The following is a 22051-nucleotide window of genomic DNA, read 5'->3' as shown; positions in this document are numbered from 1 at the left end:
CCATATGGTACCCTATGTTGCCACAGGGCTCTGCAGGGGTCCCCACCAAAAAGAAGGCCCTCACCAGATGCAGCCCCTGGACATCCCAGCCTCCAAAACTGTAAGAAACAAATTTCATGTTCTTACAAATTACTCAGTTTCAGGTATTCTGTTATCAGCAACAGAGAACGGACTAATACAAATGGCATCCTGTTTGGCCAGTTAATTGTTGTTCAAAATGTATTCATGGGGTCTAGAGTCTTACACTTCTCTGCTTAACAAGTTAAATGTATAGTGTAACTTAAGCTAAAATTAAGTGCCATTCCTTTAGTTTATCTCTTGACACCACTATTAACAATTTCTGCATTTCCCAAACATAGAGAAATCATTACTTTAGGGAGAAAAACAACTTTCACATTTAAAGATGCCACAGCAAACCATCACCCAAACATGTAAACATTCCTTAATATACTCTTTAACTACCTACTTTTCAAATCCACCTATAAAACAAAACTTTATGCTCAATTTCTTGAAGAGTTAAATATACAATTAAAATGGTACTTTTCAGTAGCCTGAAAAAGAATGTCTTGGTTTTCATTCCGATGGGAAAAAACATACCATGAAACATCTATCAAAACCTAAGTGTGAATGACAACAGTTATTTAATTTACTCACCTCCTTAATAGCATCTTCACTAGGGAGCATGGAACATAAACACGTGAGATAAGCTTGCTGAAAAGATGACACATTTGTAATTTCTTTAGATTCTGTGCATAGTTTTGATAAAGCAGTAGCCTGAGGAATGCAGTTAGATTTCAACAAATGTTTTATTCGCATCTGCAGAAAGGAAGGTCCTTCTTGTGCAATCAATTTATTGACTAGAAAAAAGGAAAAATAAAAGTTTGACAACATACCACAAAAATGTCAGGCTTGTTAAGCTGAAAGTTTGATACCTTTTTTTACATTTATTGATTTGTTTTTAGTTAAAATTCAGTTGATATAAATGATAAGTTTATTCTGGTCTCAATATTCAACAGAGATGAGAAGAAAATTCATTTTGCTACTGATTTCCACATTAGTTAGTAGTTTTATTTTGAATACCAAACCTTTCATTAAACTAACAACATTTTATCAAAATTAATTATTTGAACTTTTCCTCTCACTTTGTGATGAGGATAGTAAGGAACAGTAAAATGAACTTTAGTGCAAGAAAATTAGGTAATCTATGTATTATTAATAATTATCAATTGAACACTCATGAGGTACCAAGTTTTAAGATAAATGTTTTTATATACCTCTCATTTATTCTTCACACCACCACCAAGGCAAGTATTATTATCCCCAGTTTAAGGTAAGGAAAATTAATATTTAGAGAAGTTAGGTAACTTGCCAAGGATTCCAAAGCCAGTGGTGCTCTTTCCTCTAAACCAGGCATTTCTCAAAGTGTGTTCCACCGACCAAATGACCTGAGAGATAGTCCTAGAAAAAAAAAGGATTCCTTGGTCAAATCTCTGAACAGTCCTGCAATAAAGAAAACTGTTCACTTTTATTTAACCCAATGTTTCCCAAACTGATTTGACCAGAGAACCCTTTTACATGTATTATTATTACCCTACAAAATAATGTTCCTGGTTCAGTACACACTTTGGAAAATGCTGCTCTGACCAGTACTATTAAGAACCCAAGCACTCATTGTACAGTGCTCTGGACAAGCCCTCTAGTTTTAAATAGTAGATACTCAGTAAGTGTGTAACATTGTTACGTAGTATTACTTAAATGACAGAGGTGGGAATATTGCATTTCAAGCCTAGTGGTGAGTGAACAAACTGCTTTACATGGTTAATCTAAAATAGTGTTTCTCAAACTTGAAAGTGCCTTCTGAATCACCTGGGGAGCTTATTAAAATGCAGATTCTGATTCATTAGGTCTGGGATGGTGCCTGAGATTTTGCTTGTCTAACAAGTTCCCAGGTGATAACCATGCTTCTAGGTCTGCAGGCCTACATACAAGGGTACTTCTAAAGGTTCATGGATAAGTCCTACTATCTTTTAATTCTATTTTTCTACAAACTTCTTGAAGCACCCTCATATATATATATATATATATATATATATGGAGTAGCAATGATCTATGCGAAGGATAAAGCCACTAGCCCAATTTTAACTACATATGACAATCAACTGTATAGTTTTTTAAATTACCTTTTTAAAACAGATAAACATATATATCACAAATTTCAAAAGGCACACAAAAAAGCGTACAGTTAAAAGTAGTTTCCCTTCTACTCTGACCCCACTGTCCTAGTTTCCCTCCCTAAGAAACAATTGTTTCCACTTTTTTATCCTTCCAGAAATACTCTGAGTACAGAAGAAATTTTTCCCTCCCATTCAATGTATCACACAGGTCATTCTATCATCAGCACATTTAGAGACACCTCATTATTTTTAACAACTGAAGAGTATTCCACTGTATGGATGTACATGTAATTCATTTAACTAATCCCCTATTGATGTACTTGCAAGTTGTTTCCAATCTTTGGCAATCATCAATTCACAATTCACAATCCTACACATAGGTAATTTCACACATGTGATACATCTATAAGACAATTCCTTGAAGTAGCATTGCTAGATTAAAGGTGTTGTTCATTTGTAATACTAATAATGCAAAATTACTCTCCAGAAACTGTACCAATTTATACTCCCAGCAGCAACATATAAGTGCCCATTTCCTAAGGCACTGCAAAAAGTTCTGGATTCCAGAGCTCCAACTCCAGAGATTTTGATATTACAGGTGGAGTCTGGAACTTGGTGTGTGTGTTTTTCAGTTTTAAATTCCACAGATATTCTAATATGTAGCCAAGGTCAAAAAGCATGGAGGGAAAACAGATAACATTCACTTGGACTTTTCTATTTCAGTCCTACGGTCACTAAACTCCACAAAATAAACTCATACCTCCCACTCAAATAGCTCTTCATTCCTTACTTCTATTTTCAGTAATGGTATTCTCTCAATTATATAAAAATAAAAGTTTGGCATTATCTTTCCTTGCTACCTCCTTTCCTTAAGGAGATTAACTTGGTTATTGTGTCCTAGCAATTTTTTTTTTTTTAAACTCTCTTCAATCTAATTCCTCCATATTATTTCCTGTCACATCTGTCCCCTGTATATCCTATTCTGCCTAACATCAGATTCTGCTCTATTTATCTGACCTATGAGGTTGTAAGCAATTACAGAAATCCCACAGGAGGCAACACACCTGAAAACAGGCATGCTCCTTCTAAGTTCCCACAGCATTTTACTTCTTTGACCACACCTAGTTTTCTTTTTTCTCTTCGATTACGGTAATAATTATGGTGTACGAGGTTAAGATCTCAGGTTTTAGAATCACTGATCTGAGGTTGAATCCTGATTCTGACACATAGCTGTGAGACCCTTATACAAATTAAACAACCTCTCAGAGCCTCAAATTTCTTCATCTGTAAAAACGTTAGTAATGTCCACCTCATAGGGATGAAAGAATCATAAATTAAATACCAGTAATGCAGATAAGACACTTAGCACAAGGCCAGGCACAGAGTAAATGTTCAATAATACTCGCTATTATTTGTTTCTGATGTCTCCTTTATTACACTGTTAGCAATTTGTGACCAAATACCATGTTTTGTTAACTTCTGTATTCCCCAAAGCACTAAGCACAATGCCTTGTATATTATATGTTGAATAAAACCATGTACTTAACAACTGAAGGGGTATCACTTCCCAATCAAAAACTTTTAACATCTCCTCATCTGGGGCTTAAATTCTGCCTCTGCAATTTCAACTGGTCTTGGGCAGGTGTAATCTCTCACCTACTTTATGGATTAAATGAGATATGAAAAAAGCACTAATACAGTGCCTGACACATAGCAGACACTCTAAAAATCATAGCTATTATTTCTATGAGGTAAAACTATTTTACTCAATATATTACAACTACAGTTAAACCGTTGCTATATCAGTTTTTGATACATACCTTAATCTTGAATTTTAAAAATAATTTTAAGATACCAATCTTTATTTAAATTTATCTTTTAAAAGGAAATCCATCATATGCTTCAATATTTAAGATAATATAATAAAGTATACACTGAGAAGTCTCACTCCCAATCGTGATCCTTTCTGTATTTTATTTTCCAAACATTTTAATATAGAAAACCCTATAACCCTCTCCTCCACCCAGATTCAAAAACTGAACTGTTTTGCTATATTTCCTTACCTAGCTTTTCCTTTTCTGAACCACTTAAAAATAAGCTATAGACACTGTGACATTTTATCTTGAATACACTTCATTATGTAAAAACAATAACATTTAAGGTCCAGTTAAAAGAAACAGCTCTTCCATAGTGCCTTTACTGGTCATGCCAGGCAGAAATGCCAACAACTGGCATTTATTACATACTTCAGTTATAAATGGAGGGGAGAGGGGGGCAAAATTCAAGGCAGAAAAACAAAAACATTTGTTTATAGGCCTTTTTTTAATTCAAAAAATTAAACTGAAAAACATTTATTGAGCTCCTTGGAGGTCAAAAAAATGTGTACTTTTAAGCATCTGATAACTATTTTATTGAACAAAAGACAATCAATGAGATGACAATCACTGCTTTTTGGTGTCAAATATGTTAATATTTGGGCTGCAGAGGCAGTGGAGACATAAAGGAAGCTTTCTAATCTTTTGACCTGAAATTAGGTTAAGGGTCAACTGAGGAAGTAGGCAGGCCATAGGTTGCTCACCAGTTATACTACAGTCCTCCGTATAATTCCTTAGATATGTAGCTATCATGCACCCATTTGGAGTCTTACAGATAGAAGGTGCTTAACTAATCTTTACTAAATGCATAAGATACCACACAAGATGCTACGTGAGAAGCAATGCTTCTCCCCATTTCTTGATGTTTTTCTATGTGAAAAAACACAGTTAAGTCTTAAGGTGGGGTGACATATCTGATTAGTATATCAGGGGAAAATATATTGGGAATGTTTAATTCAACTCCACCCTTTCTCCTCTTGGGCTTGGGGCTGCCTGCACAGAGCATTCATTCTTCTCTTCCCCAGTCAGGACTTACCTGGACTGAGATCTGCCTAATTCTGGATGCTTCTGAAACTACTTGGCTCTGTCTTTTAACAGTTTTTATTAATAATAAAAGTAACATTTTAGCTTCCATCTGCCTATATTTACAAAGGGATGCCACTTATTTAGGACATAGATGGAAAACAATAAACACCGATCTATTTTCTACTTAAGAGTTTTTTTCCTTGGTGCAAGTGATAAGCAGTAGAATTATCAGAAGAAAGGGACCAAGAGAAAATCTAAGTGAGCTTATGCCAAACTTCTCACTATACAGAAAGGCCCTTAATGGCATGTATGTAGTAGGCAGTCAAACTTGGTGAATGAAAAAGCTTCCTGGGATATTTTAAGGCATCAACATTCAAACTGTTTGTACTAAGTCCTACAGTAAAGATATCTCAAAAAATTTAATAATTGTTCTGAAATCTGTTTTTATTCCAGAAATATATGTAACAGAATATGATCTTTGAACTTCCACTAACTTGGTGCAAATAAAGTTACAGCTGTTGACTTTATCAAATGAGATACTTTTGTGTGTCTAAATTCAAACATCAACTCAAATTTACAATTCTTCTGGTCTTAAACTGACAATTTTGCAAATAAAAAATTTCATTCTTTGCCTTTCTCTATGAAACACTGAATTCCAATTATTTCATGAGTATAAAATAAAAAAGCAATTTTTTTCATGGCCCTTAGCTGTTGCAACCAGTGAACAAAGTATAGCAGAACTCCACCAAATACCAAAGACTAGAAGCAGATTATTCATTTCTATCTCAGGAAATTTGTATGAAAACATTGTTACTCAATGCAACATTCTAAAATAAGTGCAAAGGGACACTTAGAACACCTCTTAAAAATACAAGTATCCTTACTTAAATAAGCAAAATATTAAATGCTAATACTTAATTTTTTCTACTGAAAATACAACAGAATAATCAGGCTTACATACAGATGTGAAATTCACAAAATTTTAACCCATAATCAATTTCAATTCTCTCAGAATTAAACCATTCTCCTGTATAGTCAAAAAGTTTTAAGACTTACCTTCCTCTGTTTCTACTGGCTGTTGAGACAGAATTTTAAGAAGAACTGGGTTCTTCCATACACCTTCCTTGGTAACATGAACCAATATTTGTAGGTTATTATTTCCAAATTCCAATAATGCATCATGTGACTCCTAAAACAAAAACAGTATATTTAGAAAACAAGCTAATGATTTATATAAAAAGTAACGTTGCCTGTTCAATATATCTGAACATCTATAAATTGGAAGAATCTATAACTGAATTTCCTAAAAATAAATAAACAAAAAAACACTATCCACTTTGTGAAATTCTGTTGTCACTTTTTACAAAACTTGGATGCTTTAACAAAGTTAAAGAGTACATTTAAAATACTTTCCTGAATTCTTCTCAGGTAAAATTATTACTGCAATTCAGTTTAGGTCCCTGCATTCCTACTGGATAGTTGGAGTGCCCTATTATTAAGACGGCTTACATTACTAGAAGACTCTTTGAAGACCAGACCAATAGCCCTAGTAGTAATTGATTTTATTATTTTCATTTGTTTGTTTTGGCAGCTGGCCAGTATTGGGATTCGAACCCTTGACCTTGGTGTTATAACACTGCACTCCAACCAACTGAGCTAACCAGCCAGCCCTTGACTATACTATTGTAAGCCCACTGGTATGGCTTTCTTTTAAAGGATTCTGCAGTATTCATACACGCAGTCTATTCCTTCTAAAAGAAATATTATTTAATGAGACCAACTGTTACATAATTGTTTAAATTCTTCTATTAAATTACTATTTAAATGAGAGGTGATTCTATATAAAATGTCATGAAATGTGTAGGGTTTTAGCTGTCATTCTATCTTCTTAGCAAACAAACAAAATGTAATTACCAATAGTTTGTTCCTTAAAGTACCTATCCACAAAGGATAAGGGGAAAAAGAGGTCAAGAATTTAACTCAATATAAATGATTCTGTACATATCTCACTGTCCTGTATATTAGTGAGGATTATTGATTACACTGAGGTTTTAACTTGTTTCCCTTATTTTCAACTGCTGAAATTCTCTAGGAACATGAGCTTCCATTTACAGCAATATTCCTTTGGAAAACATAAGCCAAAAATGTTCACAGACCTAAGGATATAGTTTTATATCCACTCAAATGAAATATAAGATATAAAGTTTTTCCCCTCGTTAACTTTCATGTTAAAATAAGACAGGCTTTTACTACACACACACACACACACACACACACACACACACACAATTTGTTGAGTTATCTTCTGCTGAGAAAAGGTTTAAGATAGGAAACTAATACAGTAAGCCATATTTCCAATTAATAGTTTACTAATAGAAATATTTAACTAATGCACCTAATGCAGCAATTTTCCTTTAACAGCTTGACCTGTCCTCAGGCTTCTTTGTCCTTAAGATTACAGGCATTTTCTTTGCAAAGGAGAAAATGACTCTATGTGAAAATTTCAGAATTTGCTGTGCCAGGTTACTGTATTCATAATACCTAACAGACCTCTACATTACATTTTAGCAGAAAATACTATCACCCACCACCACACACAGCAACTGAAATAAAAAGCCACAGCATGGCTTAAAAAAAGTTTTCTACTTTTTCATTTGTTAAAGTTCAAAATTCAGTTTACTCAGGAAAATGATGTGTAATATTTTGTTACCAATAGATATATATTTATTATAGCAAACTGACTAAAAAAGTAACATTACATAGAGTCTTTAAAAACTATCGTGGCATTTAAAAAATAATTTTAAAAACTAAGATTTGTTTCTTTTTAAGATGAAAATATCCTAGCCCATATCTTGAAATCTACAATACAGAAATACTAGCAGAAGATGTTGACTCTTGCACCATTTACAACAAATAGCAAAGAAATTTAGTCAAATAATTTATGGTACAGCCACAAAACAGGATTCTAGGCAATCATCAAAAAGAGAGATCTACATATGCAATCCTAGACATGTATCCATGATAATTATTAAGTAAAAAAAACAAGTTGCAGAAAATAGGCTCTCATCTTTCTTTATTAAAAAACCCATTTCAGATTATTTTTTTATCCATAGCGAAAAAGTCTGGAAGGGTTATACAGCTGTAAACAGCAACTGAGAAAAGATCTATTTGTGGCCTGCTCTGATAAAAACTATTCTCTTACCAGAAGTATCCTCAATACCATCTGCTGCCTTGTCCACATATCACATAAAATAAGAAAAATTCAGGGTTTTATCTTTCAAATTTCAACAGGAACTACATCTTAAATTTACCTGTACTCCTACTGCATTTATTTTACTGAACACATATTCAAGATATATCCTACATGTCTAATAAATACTGAAAAGACACAGATGGGAAAAAAGGCAATTATCTCATTCAGGTGAACAATCTAAGAAAAGAATGAAGAAATATGAGAGCATTCTCTCTAAAAAGGATATTTTAAAAAGTAATAGTAACAGTCCTAATAAGAATAAGTAGATTTACCCTTCTAGAATGCCATATGCCAGGACAAAATCACTAGTGGTCCTCAAAACACAGTGATAAAAATCAATATACTATGCATGAAAGATAATTTTAGCAGCTTTTTAAGGATATGTGAGAAATCAGGACTAGCATTACAGGGATTAAAATAGGTCAAGAACATGACAAAGAACCCTCTTCTCGACAAAGAGAAAAACATTAACATTGTATCATTTCATTTTCGGTTATGTACCCCAAAGGAAAGAAATTCCCAAATAATGAGGTGTGTCTGTTAATATGCAAATCTTTATCTGTACATACATGAAACAGTCCAAGCTACTATGGAGATTGTGTCCTCAAGGAAGCAGTTTACAGAGCAGGCTTTGTGTTTAAATCTGGATGTAACTTTGGGCAAGCTAATGAACCTCTCTGCACCTGTCTCCCCATTTGTAAATGGAAGATTCAAATAATACCCCACATTATAAAGTTTGTAATTTAATTAAAAGATATAAAATATGTAAAACATAGTGTAGGGCAGTGTTTGGCACATAATTAGTAATTGATAAAAGAATGATTGCTATTTTTAAAAATAGTTTTTCTGTTCCCATTATAAACAGGCAAATTTGCCTCCTGTTGTTGGCACTACAGTACTTGCTTCTTCTCCAATCCTTACTCTCCCTCCCTAACTTGCCACTTTCTGATATGCTCACCTAGAGAGGTGGTAATCAAGCCAATGTGAGAGCCCCAGTAGTTTGCCTGTAAGTAAAATGCATAAACAGAATCTATGATGACTTAGTTTGGCTGTTTCAGAGATTTATAATGCTTGGCACAATCCCTGAAGTGTTAAGGGGAAAAAGTGAATCTTGGATGTGATGAAATATGTTAACACATCCCCTTCATGTGGAGGGCCTTTTTCTCATTTCATGAACTTAAAATCAACATATAATGAACTTGTTTTTGTTCTAAGTTTCCAATTTTAGTTTGCTGGGAGTAATTAGCCAGGTGTCTTAGATACCTATACAGAGAATGTTTCATAGTTAAAATCAACTCACCTGTAGAGACTGAAGGAATGGTACCCAGACTTCACATGGCAGTTCACTTTCAGACACTGAAAGCAGTAATTCAAAACAACTCCTACAATATAAATAAGTATATAAAGGTGGGTACAGTAATAATTAAGTACAATATGACCACAATACTGAAAGTATATTTTACATTTGTTTAGACTACTTAAAATTTTTTTTACTCTTCAAAGTTGTTATATTGGCTTTCTGACTTTAAAAAAGAGAAAAAAAGAAAACCCACAATACATTTGCTAATAATATAAGCCTTTTAGAAATCATATTCCAAGTGGTTCTATTTAGTTTATTTGGGGGGGTGGAGGTGTGTGGGGGTAGGAACAATTCTAATTCCAGAATTCCCACATAGGAACAATTCTAATTCCAGAAGACAAAAACAGAATTCAGCCGATAAAGTGATAAATACATGTAACTGTCATCTATACAGGTTTCCGTCACTTGCAGAGGAAGCAGAACGATCGGCAAAGTCATTTCTTTACTTCTAACAAGCCAAGCAAGTAAAAAGAGTTTCTTCTTTCTACCCTAACCATTCCCCAGAAGGCACAGAGAAGAAATAACAGGAAGAATTTTGAAAAGGAAATCCATAACAACTTGAATAAAGATCAACTCAAAATACTAATCAAGCAACCTTTCTCTAAAATCTTGCAGAATATTACTTTACCCCGTAGGGATTAGCACAGGCAACACAGAAAGTGGGACTTGGTAGAAGGAACAACGAGATTATAAAACCAGGAGTGCTGTGTTCCATAAAGGCATGGTGTTTAAAAGGGTTTGGGCTTTGGAGGATAGGAAAGAAAAACAGGTGAAGCCAGAGAAAAATTTTAAAATGAACCACCTAGACTAGAAGTTATCCCACTACACAATTTGTAAGCTGAACAAGGTAATCCCCAGCTGAAATGGCTGTTGTATTTTTTCAATTTGAAGATGAAAATTACATTAAAGGTGTAATTTTTTCTGCTACTAGGCAGGAAAATATTAAAACAGGAGATCATGGACTCTTAGGGTGGCAATCTTATACTCTACCCCATTATTTCCTGCTAGTAAAATTATTCTTAGTTCAAATAATATAAGCAAATTTCAGAACTTCATGGTGTTTTCCCCAAAGTATACAGTGTTGCTTAAAGACCACCATAGTTTCCAGATACTCTGTCACTTGAATTAATCTATAACTAAGGGACGGAGAGAAAATGTACCATTCTCGGATGCCAAGCCTAAGTAGGAAAAAAAGACTCTAGAAGCGGTTAAAGATAACGTTGCTTGCCTGGCGCTTCACTTGGACTGTATCTCCTGGGACCTGAATAGGAGGGCTCAGAACAAAGGAAACTAAAAGGTATGACTCTAATGGTGCTTTGGAGAATAAATATGATGCCATTCTAGAGAGAGGTCAGGCAAACATTACGAGCAAGGATACTCAATTTTAAGAATGATTTAAATTCTTAAACTTACAGTACTAGTCTGCCAAGCACTAAGAGGACATCTTCACATTCAGTAGTTAAGTATGGACGTGCACTGGCAAAGCTCTGGATGGCAAGTCGATATACCTCCAGAAGATACACAATATGTTCTGATGCATTCTTGTTGCTTGCATATTGCAATAAGGTCTAAAAAGTAAAATTAAAGATTTAATTAATTTACAAATAAAAATAATAAAATAGATTGTCTTTGTTCTCAAATGCACTACCCCGCCCTTTTTTTCTAACAGACACAAACACCTTTTATTTGCCTTTTAGCACTGTCCTATCTATTTTCATCACTTGATGAATTGTTTCTGCTGAGTTAAAGAAAAAACGGAACTGCTCTTTTGACATGCGAATAAATCTAAGAGTAGAGTCATAAAATACCTATGGTTGTTTTCACTAGGCAGGTCTGGAGTTACCATCTCCGAAATTCAATAATGAGTTTCATTAACACAGCATTAAATTGAGAACCAATTATGTGCCAAGTACTGGATATACCAAGTATAAGACTGATCCCTTTCTTCTACAAGAAGAGACATTCCTGAGTATGGCCCTCAGCTGTACAGCTCCATAAAACCCATTTTTTTCTGAATAGAATTGATTAGGCTTTCAGGGATTAATTTATGCTAACCAACTTAATGTTATATTTTTACTTTTTAAAAAGTTTATTTAAAAAATTATCATACAGGGCCTGGCCTGTGGCTCACTTGGTAGAGTGTGGTGCTGATAACACCAAGGCCACGGGTTCGGATCCCTATACAGGGATGGCTGGTTAGCTCACTTGGGAGAGTGTGGTGCTGACAACACCAAATCAAGGGTTAAGATCCCCTTACCAGTCACCTTAAAAAATAAATAAATAAATAAATAAATAAATCAGGTAGGCCAAATGCCAGTTTATTTGTTTACAATGGTGGATAGTCATATTACCACCCAGAGTGGCCAATTCCCCACATTGTGGTATCTGAGAAGTTATCTGTTGAGTATGGAATCTAAACCAAAAGAAAATGGAATCATGATAAAGTCTAATAAATAACATATTCTAATACTAAGAATTTGTTTAAATAATGGTGGACAGCTGGCTTATGTTCTCCCTGGATGGTGCTGAAAAACCAGTGCCAGATTTTTGTTTGGGGCTCTGGAAGTTTTCATGGAATTGTTCTCTCTCCTGTTAATATATTTCTTTCTTCTGATAAGTGATTAGGTTTTGCCTATGCTCAACTGATAGATCTAGTTAGGTTAAGACTTGAATTATGTGTTATAGCCTAACACAGGCAGGATACAACCATTTTTCCTCCTAGAATACACATTCTGACTAGGCTAGGGAGTTCCTTACAGTAGCCTTTTGATTAGGGCTACTTCTATAGGCAAATCTTATTTTCAGAGAGTAGTTTTATATTGAGTGAATTACATCTGATCTGAATTTATTACTCCAGAAAAATGTCTTCGAAGATTCCTAACTTCCTGTCTTTCCTTGATTTTCAAGCCTAAAGAACTACAAATGGCATTCCACTGAATTTTCTGCATCTTTAGTTTCTACACTAATGCTCCCTATATCAGTTCTGATAATTGAGAATTGATTGTTAGCACTGTCATGATTACTTTAAAAAAAAAAAAAAACCTTACAAGGAAACACATGATAAATCATTACACCATAAGGCTCTCTTAACTAACTCATTGGATTATCTGATCTTTGCATACCAGAATCCTCAGAGCCAGTTAAGCTACTTTAGTACACCCATTCAATTAAGTACCTTACTACTTGGTCACAGTCACTTTAGGTAAGTGGGTTTCTGTATTTTCAGAAGAGCATCATGTTGCCATTTAATCAAACCCCAACTTTTAACAAAAGAAAGAAACTAAATAACTGAGGATCATAAAACTGACCCTAAAACAATCCTGTTTCTCAGCTACATGATTAGAGAGAAGAAATGCAGATTACAAGAAGTCTTCAAAAAGTTCTTGGAAGGCTGGCTGGTTGGTCAGTTGGTTCAGAGCACGGTGTTGTAGTACCAAGGTCAAGGGTTCAGATCCCATACTGACCAACCACCATAAAAAAAAAAGTTCAGGGAAAGATTTGTGTTATCTTTCAAATCTATTTTTTCAACAAACTTTTTGAAGTGCTCTCATATGTGCTTATCTTTTGTATAAATAAGATTTTACCTAATCGCCTTCAAGAAATTTATTAAAATCTATGTTACAAAGAAATTCTGGTTTAGGTCAGCCAATTACTTATTGTCTGCATCGGCTACTCTAACAATCAGTGAACTTTAAAAATGTGTATTTGGGATGGCCAGTTAGCTAAGCCGGGTAGAGCATGGTGCTAATAACACCAAGGTCCAGGGTTCAATCCCTGTCACCAGCCACAAAAATAAATAAATCTGAAAAAGACCAAAACCAAAAAGAAAAAATGAGCACAGAATATTAAATATTACAATCCAAAAAGAATAAATACAAATTGCAAACAAAATTTGAAACTATCTTCCAAGTCTTGGCTATCAAAGAAATGTAAATTTTAAAAAGATTTTTAAAAATTGAAATAAAAAAAATAAAACCAAAAATGTATATTTGGTACCAGATCTTATGTTCCTTGAAGTCAACATATCATGTCTTATCAATCCTTATAGGCCTACCACTCCTCCACCACTTACATCCATCACATCCCACAGAACATTCTCAAGTCTCTCTAAATGTTTGCTGAATACATTCACCATTTCATTCATTTGACAAATATTTACTGATAGCCTTTCATACATACAGTGCTAGGTGCTGGGGGAAAAGACATCCTCATGGGCTTTCAGAATGAATCAACACAAAATGATAGTGGAAACAACGCATGCAAATTAATCAACTACTAAGTAAAGTATGCAAAGAGAAGGGCAGAGTGCATACAGATGGGGTTGGTCTTTTCATAATCCATCTGCCCACTCTGAATGCTCCTGCCACCAACCTTAGTATCTTCTTACATTGACATTCCATTAAGACTTCCACAGTTACACAATTTCAAAGATTCAATACCTGATGGAATTTAAGTTTACGGTTTGCCCTATACGGATTTATACTTTTTTATATTTCTACATCTTTACTCCCTCATGTGTCAGCAGAAATTAAATAGTGAAGTCTCTTTTAACATGCCCCCTATAAGCATACCCCGGGCCTTTGAAGAATCACTGGAACAATCTTCACTACCATCTTTTTTTAAAACCCAAGATTAGGCTGAATGAACTACAGCCATCCAAATAACATTTTAAGTACCCCAGGTAAACAAAATTCCATCACAACAATAAAGAAAAACAGAGGTCTCTTATTCTCTTTAGGAATTTAAATTTTAGAAGACACCAACAATTCTGAAAGAAAAAAGGGGCAATAAATGATAACTACGACCTCCTCAAGTTCAGTGGCATTCTACAAAGACCAAATTAATGCCCTCTTCCCTTTGATTCAAACTCATTTATTCCACAAACATCTACTATGTAGCAGTACTGTGCTGGGTACTGGGGATGGGGAGACTATTCCTGCCTTAAAGAGCTATGTATACTGAGAGGTCAGATACATAGGTAGAAAATTAGCCCAATTAGGCATCATATTTGACTATTCTCAACATTCTTCTTTGGGTGCTCTCATTCACACCCCAGGCAGAATCCCCTTAGATCACTCTCTCAAGTCCTGGCTATGTACCTCAACTGCCTATTTTATATTTCCATTTGGATGTCCTATTCAAATTTCGAATTTAACATGTCCAAAACCAAACATCTTCTCCAGCAAATATGCTTGTCCTCCTATGTTCCATCTGCCTCCTTTCAGGAGATAGAGCTTTAAAAACTACCTTTGAAACCACCATACCAAAGCTTGCTGATCCACCTCAGACATACCATTGTCTCCTGTCCCTGTGGTTCATCTCTATAATCACTGACCTCACGGACCCCCAACATCCCTCATCTGGACTGCTACAATTCCCTAGGCTAAAGACTCTGCAGTTCTGTAATGTGTTATAATCACAACATATTTGTACATAAAAAAATTAATACACAGGGAAAAAAAGGCTAAATGAAGCTTAACTAAAATGCTAATATGGTTGGCACTGGGGTAGTAATAGAATTATGAGCATTTTTTTGTTATATCCACACTTTTCTAAACTTCCCAAACTTTCGTTAATAAGCATTATTACATTTACAAAGGAAAAAATATTTCCCCTCACCCCCAATTTTATCTACACTTCTCACTACATGGTTTCAGAGAGCTTGGCAGCATCCTGATTATCCTCTGAAATGATGATGGAGGAAGAATGTCTTTCAGGATGGTCACGTTTTATAGCAGGGATGTATTCCAATCTGAAATTCACATAGTTCAGGACTAATTTTCCCAATGCAATAATCATAGTTACATTTATTGAGCACACAGTATGGGTTAGGCACTTTCCCAAGAGCTTTACATGCTACTAACTTATTAAATACTCACAACAACTCTATGAGGTAAGTGATTTAACATCTCCCCTTTTTTAAAACAAGGAAACAGAGAGATTAAGTTATTTGCCCAAAGTTATCCAGTAGGTAAGTGTTGGATTCAGGATTTGAACTAGGGTCATCTGGCTCCAGAACCCACACTTAATCACTATGCTTTATGTCTTTTTAGAATGCACAATTCTACAACTATTTTAAGTTTGCTTTTAAATTCTGCCTCCCCGCTCCCCCCCAAGCATTATCTTTAATATTTTGAAGCAAGTAGTACCATGGTCATCATTTGGCCTTCTTCTATTCTAAAGTGACTGTTTCTGGGGAAAGTTTTCCAACAATGGTGCTGCCTGACATCCCATATTTAGAATGCTGGTGGTTCATAGAAAACTGACAAAAAAGGGCCGGCCCGTGGCTCACTCGGGAGAGTGCGGTGCTGGATAACACCAAGGCCATGGGTTCGGATCCTATATAGGGATGTCCGGTTAGCTCACTGGCTGATCGTGGTGCTGACAACACCAAGCCAAGGGTTGAGATCCCCTTACCGGTCATCTTTAAAAAAAAAAAAAAAGAAAAAGAAAGAAAACTGACAAAAAGATACCTGGAGTTTATTCTTAAAGCTGTATGTCCTATGACAACAGGAAGTTACAAGATTTTTTAAGAAGGGGGTTTGTATTATTTCAATTTTTGAAAATAAAGAAACCTTATTTTGATTTAAATTTCTCAACACATGAAATTCCCAGAATTATAAATTTAACTAAAATGTGATTGCACTACAAGAGGTAGACCTCCAGGAGGGGGCAGCACTTGTGCTGCATCTGTGAAGTATGGGTCAAGTTTTAAAATGCAAAGGTGAGAAGAACAGGAAAACTCCAAAGAAAGAACAACTTGAACAAAGTCAGAAAAGATGAACAGATGACTAGAAGACTACAACAGATGGCGATAAATGTGAAGAGACTTAAACGTCAGTCACTAATGAGGAAGCACTAAAGGTTTCCCATGAAGAGACTAAACTGGGTGGGAGATGAAAAGGAATGGGAAGGGAACAGCTAGCTACTTGTGTTGAGAAAGTGTCTAGAGTAAATTAAAACCCCGAAGTCTTTTACATATCCTGCCACTATGCCCCCCCCTTCACACGTTCTATATTGGTTACAGTTGATTTTTTAAAGCCAGAAATATGACTTACTTATTACTCTATCTATCTACACTTTTTCTTCCATCCCGATTAAATTTCACTGGATTCAGTCCATCGTCCCTGCTGACCAAGATTATTTTTAGATACTGTCATGGGATTTAACTATGCCTTCTAGCTTCATTTTCAATTTTTAAAAATATCATTTGCTGTTTTGTCATAAAAGTACCATTCTTTATTGTTAAATACATACGTAAAAATAAAAATTTCAATAACCCAATAATACCATCACCAGAAACAGACTACTGTTAACAGTTAATATTAAGTTTGAAGGTTTTTAAAATGCCTAAATTAAAGCATTTTAATAATCATCCTATATGCCTTTTCATTTATTGTAAAGTTTTCTCCAACATCAGTATTTTTATGGCTGCACAACCTTGTGTGGATACCACAATTTATTAACCAATTCTCTATATGGACATTATGCACTATTACATAACATTGAGATGAGCACTCCATACCTAACTTCTTCCATGTATCCATGACAATTTTCTTAGAATAATGTCCTATAAATGGAATTACTGGATGCATACTTTTTAAGGCTTTACATAGTGTCAAATTCTATTCCAGAAAATTTGTTCCAATTTACATTCCTATTATCTGTGTAAGATAATGACAGATTGAGGAGTTGTCGCAATTATTGGACATTACAATTTGAATATAATTTTATGAGGGTCAGTTTGATAAGAGAAATAACTTACTCAGTTTATAATCCTTTCATCACTGTTTCAGTTGAAAAAAATTTTCCATGTGTTGCAGTAATGATGTAGTCTTAAATTTTAGTTACTACAGTTATCAATAAAAGACATACAGACCAATGGAATCCAGAAGAGAGCCCAGAAAAAAACCCAAAAATAAATCCTTGTCAAATAAATACATGGTCAAATGATTTTTGACAAAGATGCTAAGACCACTAAGTGGGAAAAGGACAGCCTTTTCATTAAACAGTGTTAGGAAAGCTGGATACCCATATGCAAAATAATGAAGTTGAACACTTACTTTACACCATACATAAAAATCAACATGAAATGGATCAAAGACCTAAATGTCCTAGTAGAAAACATAGTGAAAAAGCTTTATGACAACTGATGTGGTAATGATTTCTTGGATATGACACCAAAAGTATAAATAGATAAACTGGACTTCATCAAAATTAAACACTTCTGTGCATCAAAGGTCACTATCAACAGAGTAAAGAGGCAACCTACAGAATGGGGAAAAAATCTCCAAATCATGTATCTGTTAATGGATTAACAGCTAACATACATAAGGAATTCCTAAAATTCAACAAGAAAACAATTTAAAAATGGGCAACAGACATAAATAGACATTTCTCCAAAGAAGATGTGCAAATAGCCAACAAACCCATGAAAAGGTGCTTGTCATCACTAACTAGGGAAATGGAAATCAAAACCACAATGAAAAAACAAAAAGCAACAACAAACAAAAACAGAAAACCACAATGAGATACCACTTCACACCCATTAGGATGGTTATTATCAAAAAATCAGAAAATAACAAGTGTTGACAAGGATGTAGAGAAACTGGAATTCCTGTGCTTTGCTGGTGGACCTGTAAAATGGAGCAGCTGCTATGGAAAACAGTATGGTGGTTCCTGCAAAAACTAAACAGAATTACCATATGATCTAGCAATTTCACTTCAGGGTATATGCCCAAAAGAATTAAAAGCAGGGCCTCAAAGAGATATTTGGACACCCATGTTCACAGCAGCATTATTCACAATGTCCAAAAGATGGAAGTAACCCAAGTGTCTATCAACAATGAATGCATGAACAAAATGTGGTATATGCATACAATGGAATATTATTCAGTTAAAATGGAAGAAATTTCTGACACATGCTACAACATGAATGAACCTGGAGGACATTATGCTAAGTGAAATAAGCCAGTCACAAAGGGACAAATACTGTATGATTCCATTACATGAAATACCTAGAAAAGTCAAATTTATAGAACAGAAGGTAGAATGGCCATTGCCAGAGGCTAGAGAAAGGAGGGAGAGAGGAATTAGTGTTTAATGGATACAGTATTTCATTTTGGGAAGTTAAAAAAGGTCTAGAGATGGATGAATGGAGGTGATGGTCGCAAAATAATGTGAATGTATTTAATGCTACTGAATTGTACACTTAAAATGGTTAAAATGGTAAATTTTATGTTATGCATATTTTACCACAATAAAAAAATACCAAAAAAGAGTTTAAGTCTTAAGATTTTAGACTAGAAATTTCCAAAAGACTGAAGTAAGTATGCCAAAAGGAAGACTGAAAGGAGAGAAGACGGATAAATTCTAACTATCCCCCATTTCTGCTTTAGTGAGTCACTAATACAAAAAGGACTGTTCTATAATACTTCTTAAGTCTCTAGATTTTAAAATCCAAGCTTTATCACACTGGGTAAAAGTACTACAATTATGAGGCAGTTGTGTAATAGAGTGAAATAACATGCCTTTTGGCTGCGGATTCAAATCTTTGCCCCCTCATTTACCAGACAACCTCTCTGGGCTTTGATTTTTTTAAATCAGTCAACTGAAACTGACTGCGTACCCATTTTGAACCAGACACTGTGCAATAGAGCTTTTAAACAAAATGTGGTAAAATACATATAACATAAAATTTACCATTTGAACCATTTTTAAGTGTACAGTTCTGTGGTATTATGTATATTCACATTGCCATGCTACCATCACCAACTTCCATCAACAGAACACTTGTCATCTTACAAAACTGAAACTCTGAACCCATTAAAACATAATTCCCCACTCTCAACTCCCTCCAGCTCTTGGCAACCACCATGCTACTTCTTGTCTCTATGTGCAATATCGCTTTCATAATATTATATTTTCTGTTTGAAAAGCAAACAAGTGTGTGGTATTAGTATCAGAGTAGGCAAGAGATCTATGGAACAGAACAGAATTCAGAAATAGACCCACATACATATGGCTAATTGATTGTCATCAAGGTGCAAAAGTAATTCAGTGGGAAAAGGGCAGTTTTTTCAACAAATGGTGCTGAAACATTTAGATATTTATATTTAAAAACAAAACAAAAAACAATTTCTATCCATCCCTCACACCATACATAAAAATGAACTTCAAATGTATCACAGACCTAAATGTAAAACCTATTATAAAATCTCTAGAGGAGAACATAGAATATTTTTGTGGTCTTGGGTTAGGCAAATTTCTTTGATATAATGTGAAAAACACAAGCCATAAAATTAAAAGATGACAAACTGCACTTTACCAAAATTAAAAACTTACATTCTTTGAAATGCAATTTTAAGAGAATAAAAAGATAAGGCACAACCTAGGAGAAAAATCTTTGCAAACCAGGTATCTAGTAAAGGGTTTGTATCCAGAATCACACATACACACTCCTCTCAAAACTCATCAATAAGAAAACAACCTCATTTTGTTTTAATGGCAAAAGATTTGAACAAATACTTCACTGAAGAAGATATAAAGACAGCAAAAACACACATTAAAAGATATTCGACATAATAAGTTATTAGGGAAATGCAAATTAGAACCACAATGAGCTACCACTAATTTTAGAGTGGCTAACCTTAAAAAGACTGGTCAAACCAAGTAGTAGCCAGGAGGTGGAAAACTAGAACTCTCATACACTGTTGATGGGAATGTAAAATGATTCAACTACTGTACTCTGGAAAACCTGTCATGTGACCCAGTTATACCATCTAGATATTTACCCAAAAAAGAGGAAAAAAACATTTGTCCACACAAAGACCTATACTCTGAATGTTCATAGCAGCATGATTTGTAGTAGCCAAAAACTGGGAACCCCAATGTCTATCAATAGACGAATGAACAAACAAATCATGATATAGCCATACAACAAATACTCATCAATAAAAGAAATATTTCAAAATAATTATAATGAGTGAAAGAAGCCAAACATAAAAAGAAGTATGAAGGGGGGAAAAAAAGAAACAGGCTAAACAAAGAGAGACTATATAAAATAACATTTATATAGAATTCTAAAAAGTGCAATCTGTTCTATAGAGACAGAAAGCAGATCAGTAGATAAGTGGGAATGGGAAGGGTATGTGTAAAGGGAGGAGGGTAAGAAAGAGAATATAAAGGGATAGGAAGAAACTTCTAGGGATGATGGATACAACCATCGTCTTGATCATGATGATGGTTTCGTGGGTGTAAAGACATGCCAAAGCTTATCAAATTGTACATCTTAAATTGAAGAAGTTTATCGTATGTCAAAAAGCTGTTTTTTAAAAAAGCAAATGGGCCACAAAAAGCAAAGAATCATAAAAGGAAATAAATTTTGCATTTCAACTGACAATTTCTAATGTTTACTACAATGAAATGTAAAACTTCTGTGCATTAGGATAATATAAAAGTAAACAAAAACAAAAACAAAACTGGAGACGAGATAATTCTAAAGCATATAAACCACAAAAATTAATGTCTAGAATACATAACAATTTTATAAAAATTGTCAAGAAAAAGACAATAACCCAACTGAAAAAATAAGCAAAAAATAAGAAAAGGCAATTCAAAGAAGAGGAAATCTCAATAGCAACAAATACATTAAAAGAGAAGCAATTTCTCCCTAGTAAACACAACCATACAAATTAAAATCACAATGAGGCACCACAGTCCACCTACCAGAATGGCTAAAATTAAGCTGACAACACCAAGTATTGGCAAGAATGTTGGGCAATGGTAACTTTCAGACACTGATAACTGGCATAAACTGGTACAAATACTTTGGAGAACAACTTGGTAGTACTTATTAAAGTTGATGATAGACCTATACATGAACCCAGAATTCCACTGTAGGTATATACCCTAGAGAAATTCTTGCACATACGTAAGGATTGGAAGGATGTCCACCACAGAAGTCAATGCCTCTAAATCCATCAATAAAAGAATGAAGATATGAATTATGACATATTTACAAACAAAAATACTACACATTAGTGAAAAATGAATGTAACAAAGCTACACATATGAATATAGATAATTCTTAGAAACATGTTGAATTTTTTAAGTCTCAAAAGAATATATAGAGTACATTTAGTAAAAGTGAAAAACACATAAAATAATACTACATGTTGTTTTAACATGCACAAATACAAAGTGAAGAGATTCAGGGAAATGATTAAATACCAAAATCAGGATGGTGGTGAGATCCTGATTTGGTGAGGGGATACATAGGCAGGTTCAATTGTTTTATTTCTTAGGTTGTGTTCATTATAGCACGCTCTTTAGTACATTGTGTGTTGGAGATATTTGATTTTCT

The 22051-nt window shown here is 34.4% G+C and overlaps 1 protein-coding gene across 1 annotated transcript in view; it reads right to left on the bottom strand.

The window, feature by feature from the left end:
- RLF (RLF zinc finger) overlaps window positions 1-22051 on the bottom strand; it is a 70901-nt gene that overhangs the window by 37752 nt on the left and 11098 nt on the right. The window contains exons 2-5 of the mRNA XM_063106350.1: window positions 11101-11255; window positions 9628-9709; window positions 6131-6263; window positions 655-857 (exon numbers count right to left, since the gene is read on the bottom strand). Coding sequence (XP_062962420.1) covers window positions 655-857; window positions 6131-6263; window positions 9628-9709; window positions 11101-11255 — 573 coding nt within the window. The remainder of the gene's footprint in view (window positions 1-654; window positions 858-6130; window positions 6264-9627; window positions 9710-11100; window positions 11256-22051) is intronic.

The sequence above is a fragment of the Cynocephalus volans genome, chromosome 8 (assembly GCF_027409185.1).
Source record: "Cynocephalus volans isolate mCynVol1 chromosome 8, mCynVol1.pri, whole genome shotgun sequence".
Classification (NCBI taxonomy): domain Eukaryota; kingdom Metazoa; phylum Chordata; class Mammalia; order Dermoptera; family Cynocephalidae; genus Cynocephalus; species Cynocephalus volans.
Note: the sequence above shows the minus strand (reverse complement) of the source record. Positions and strands in the feature narration are given on the sequence as shown.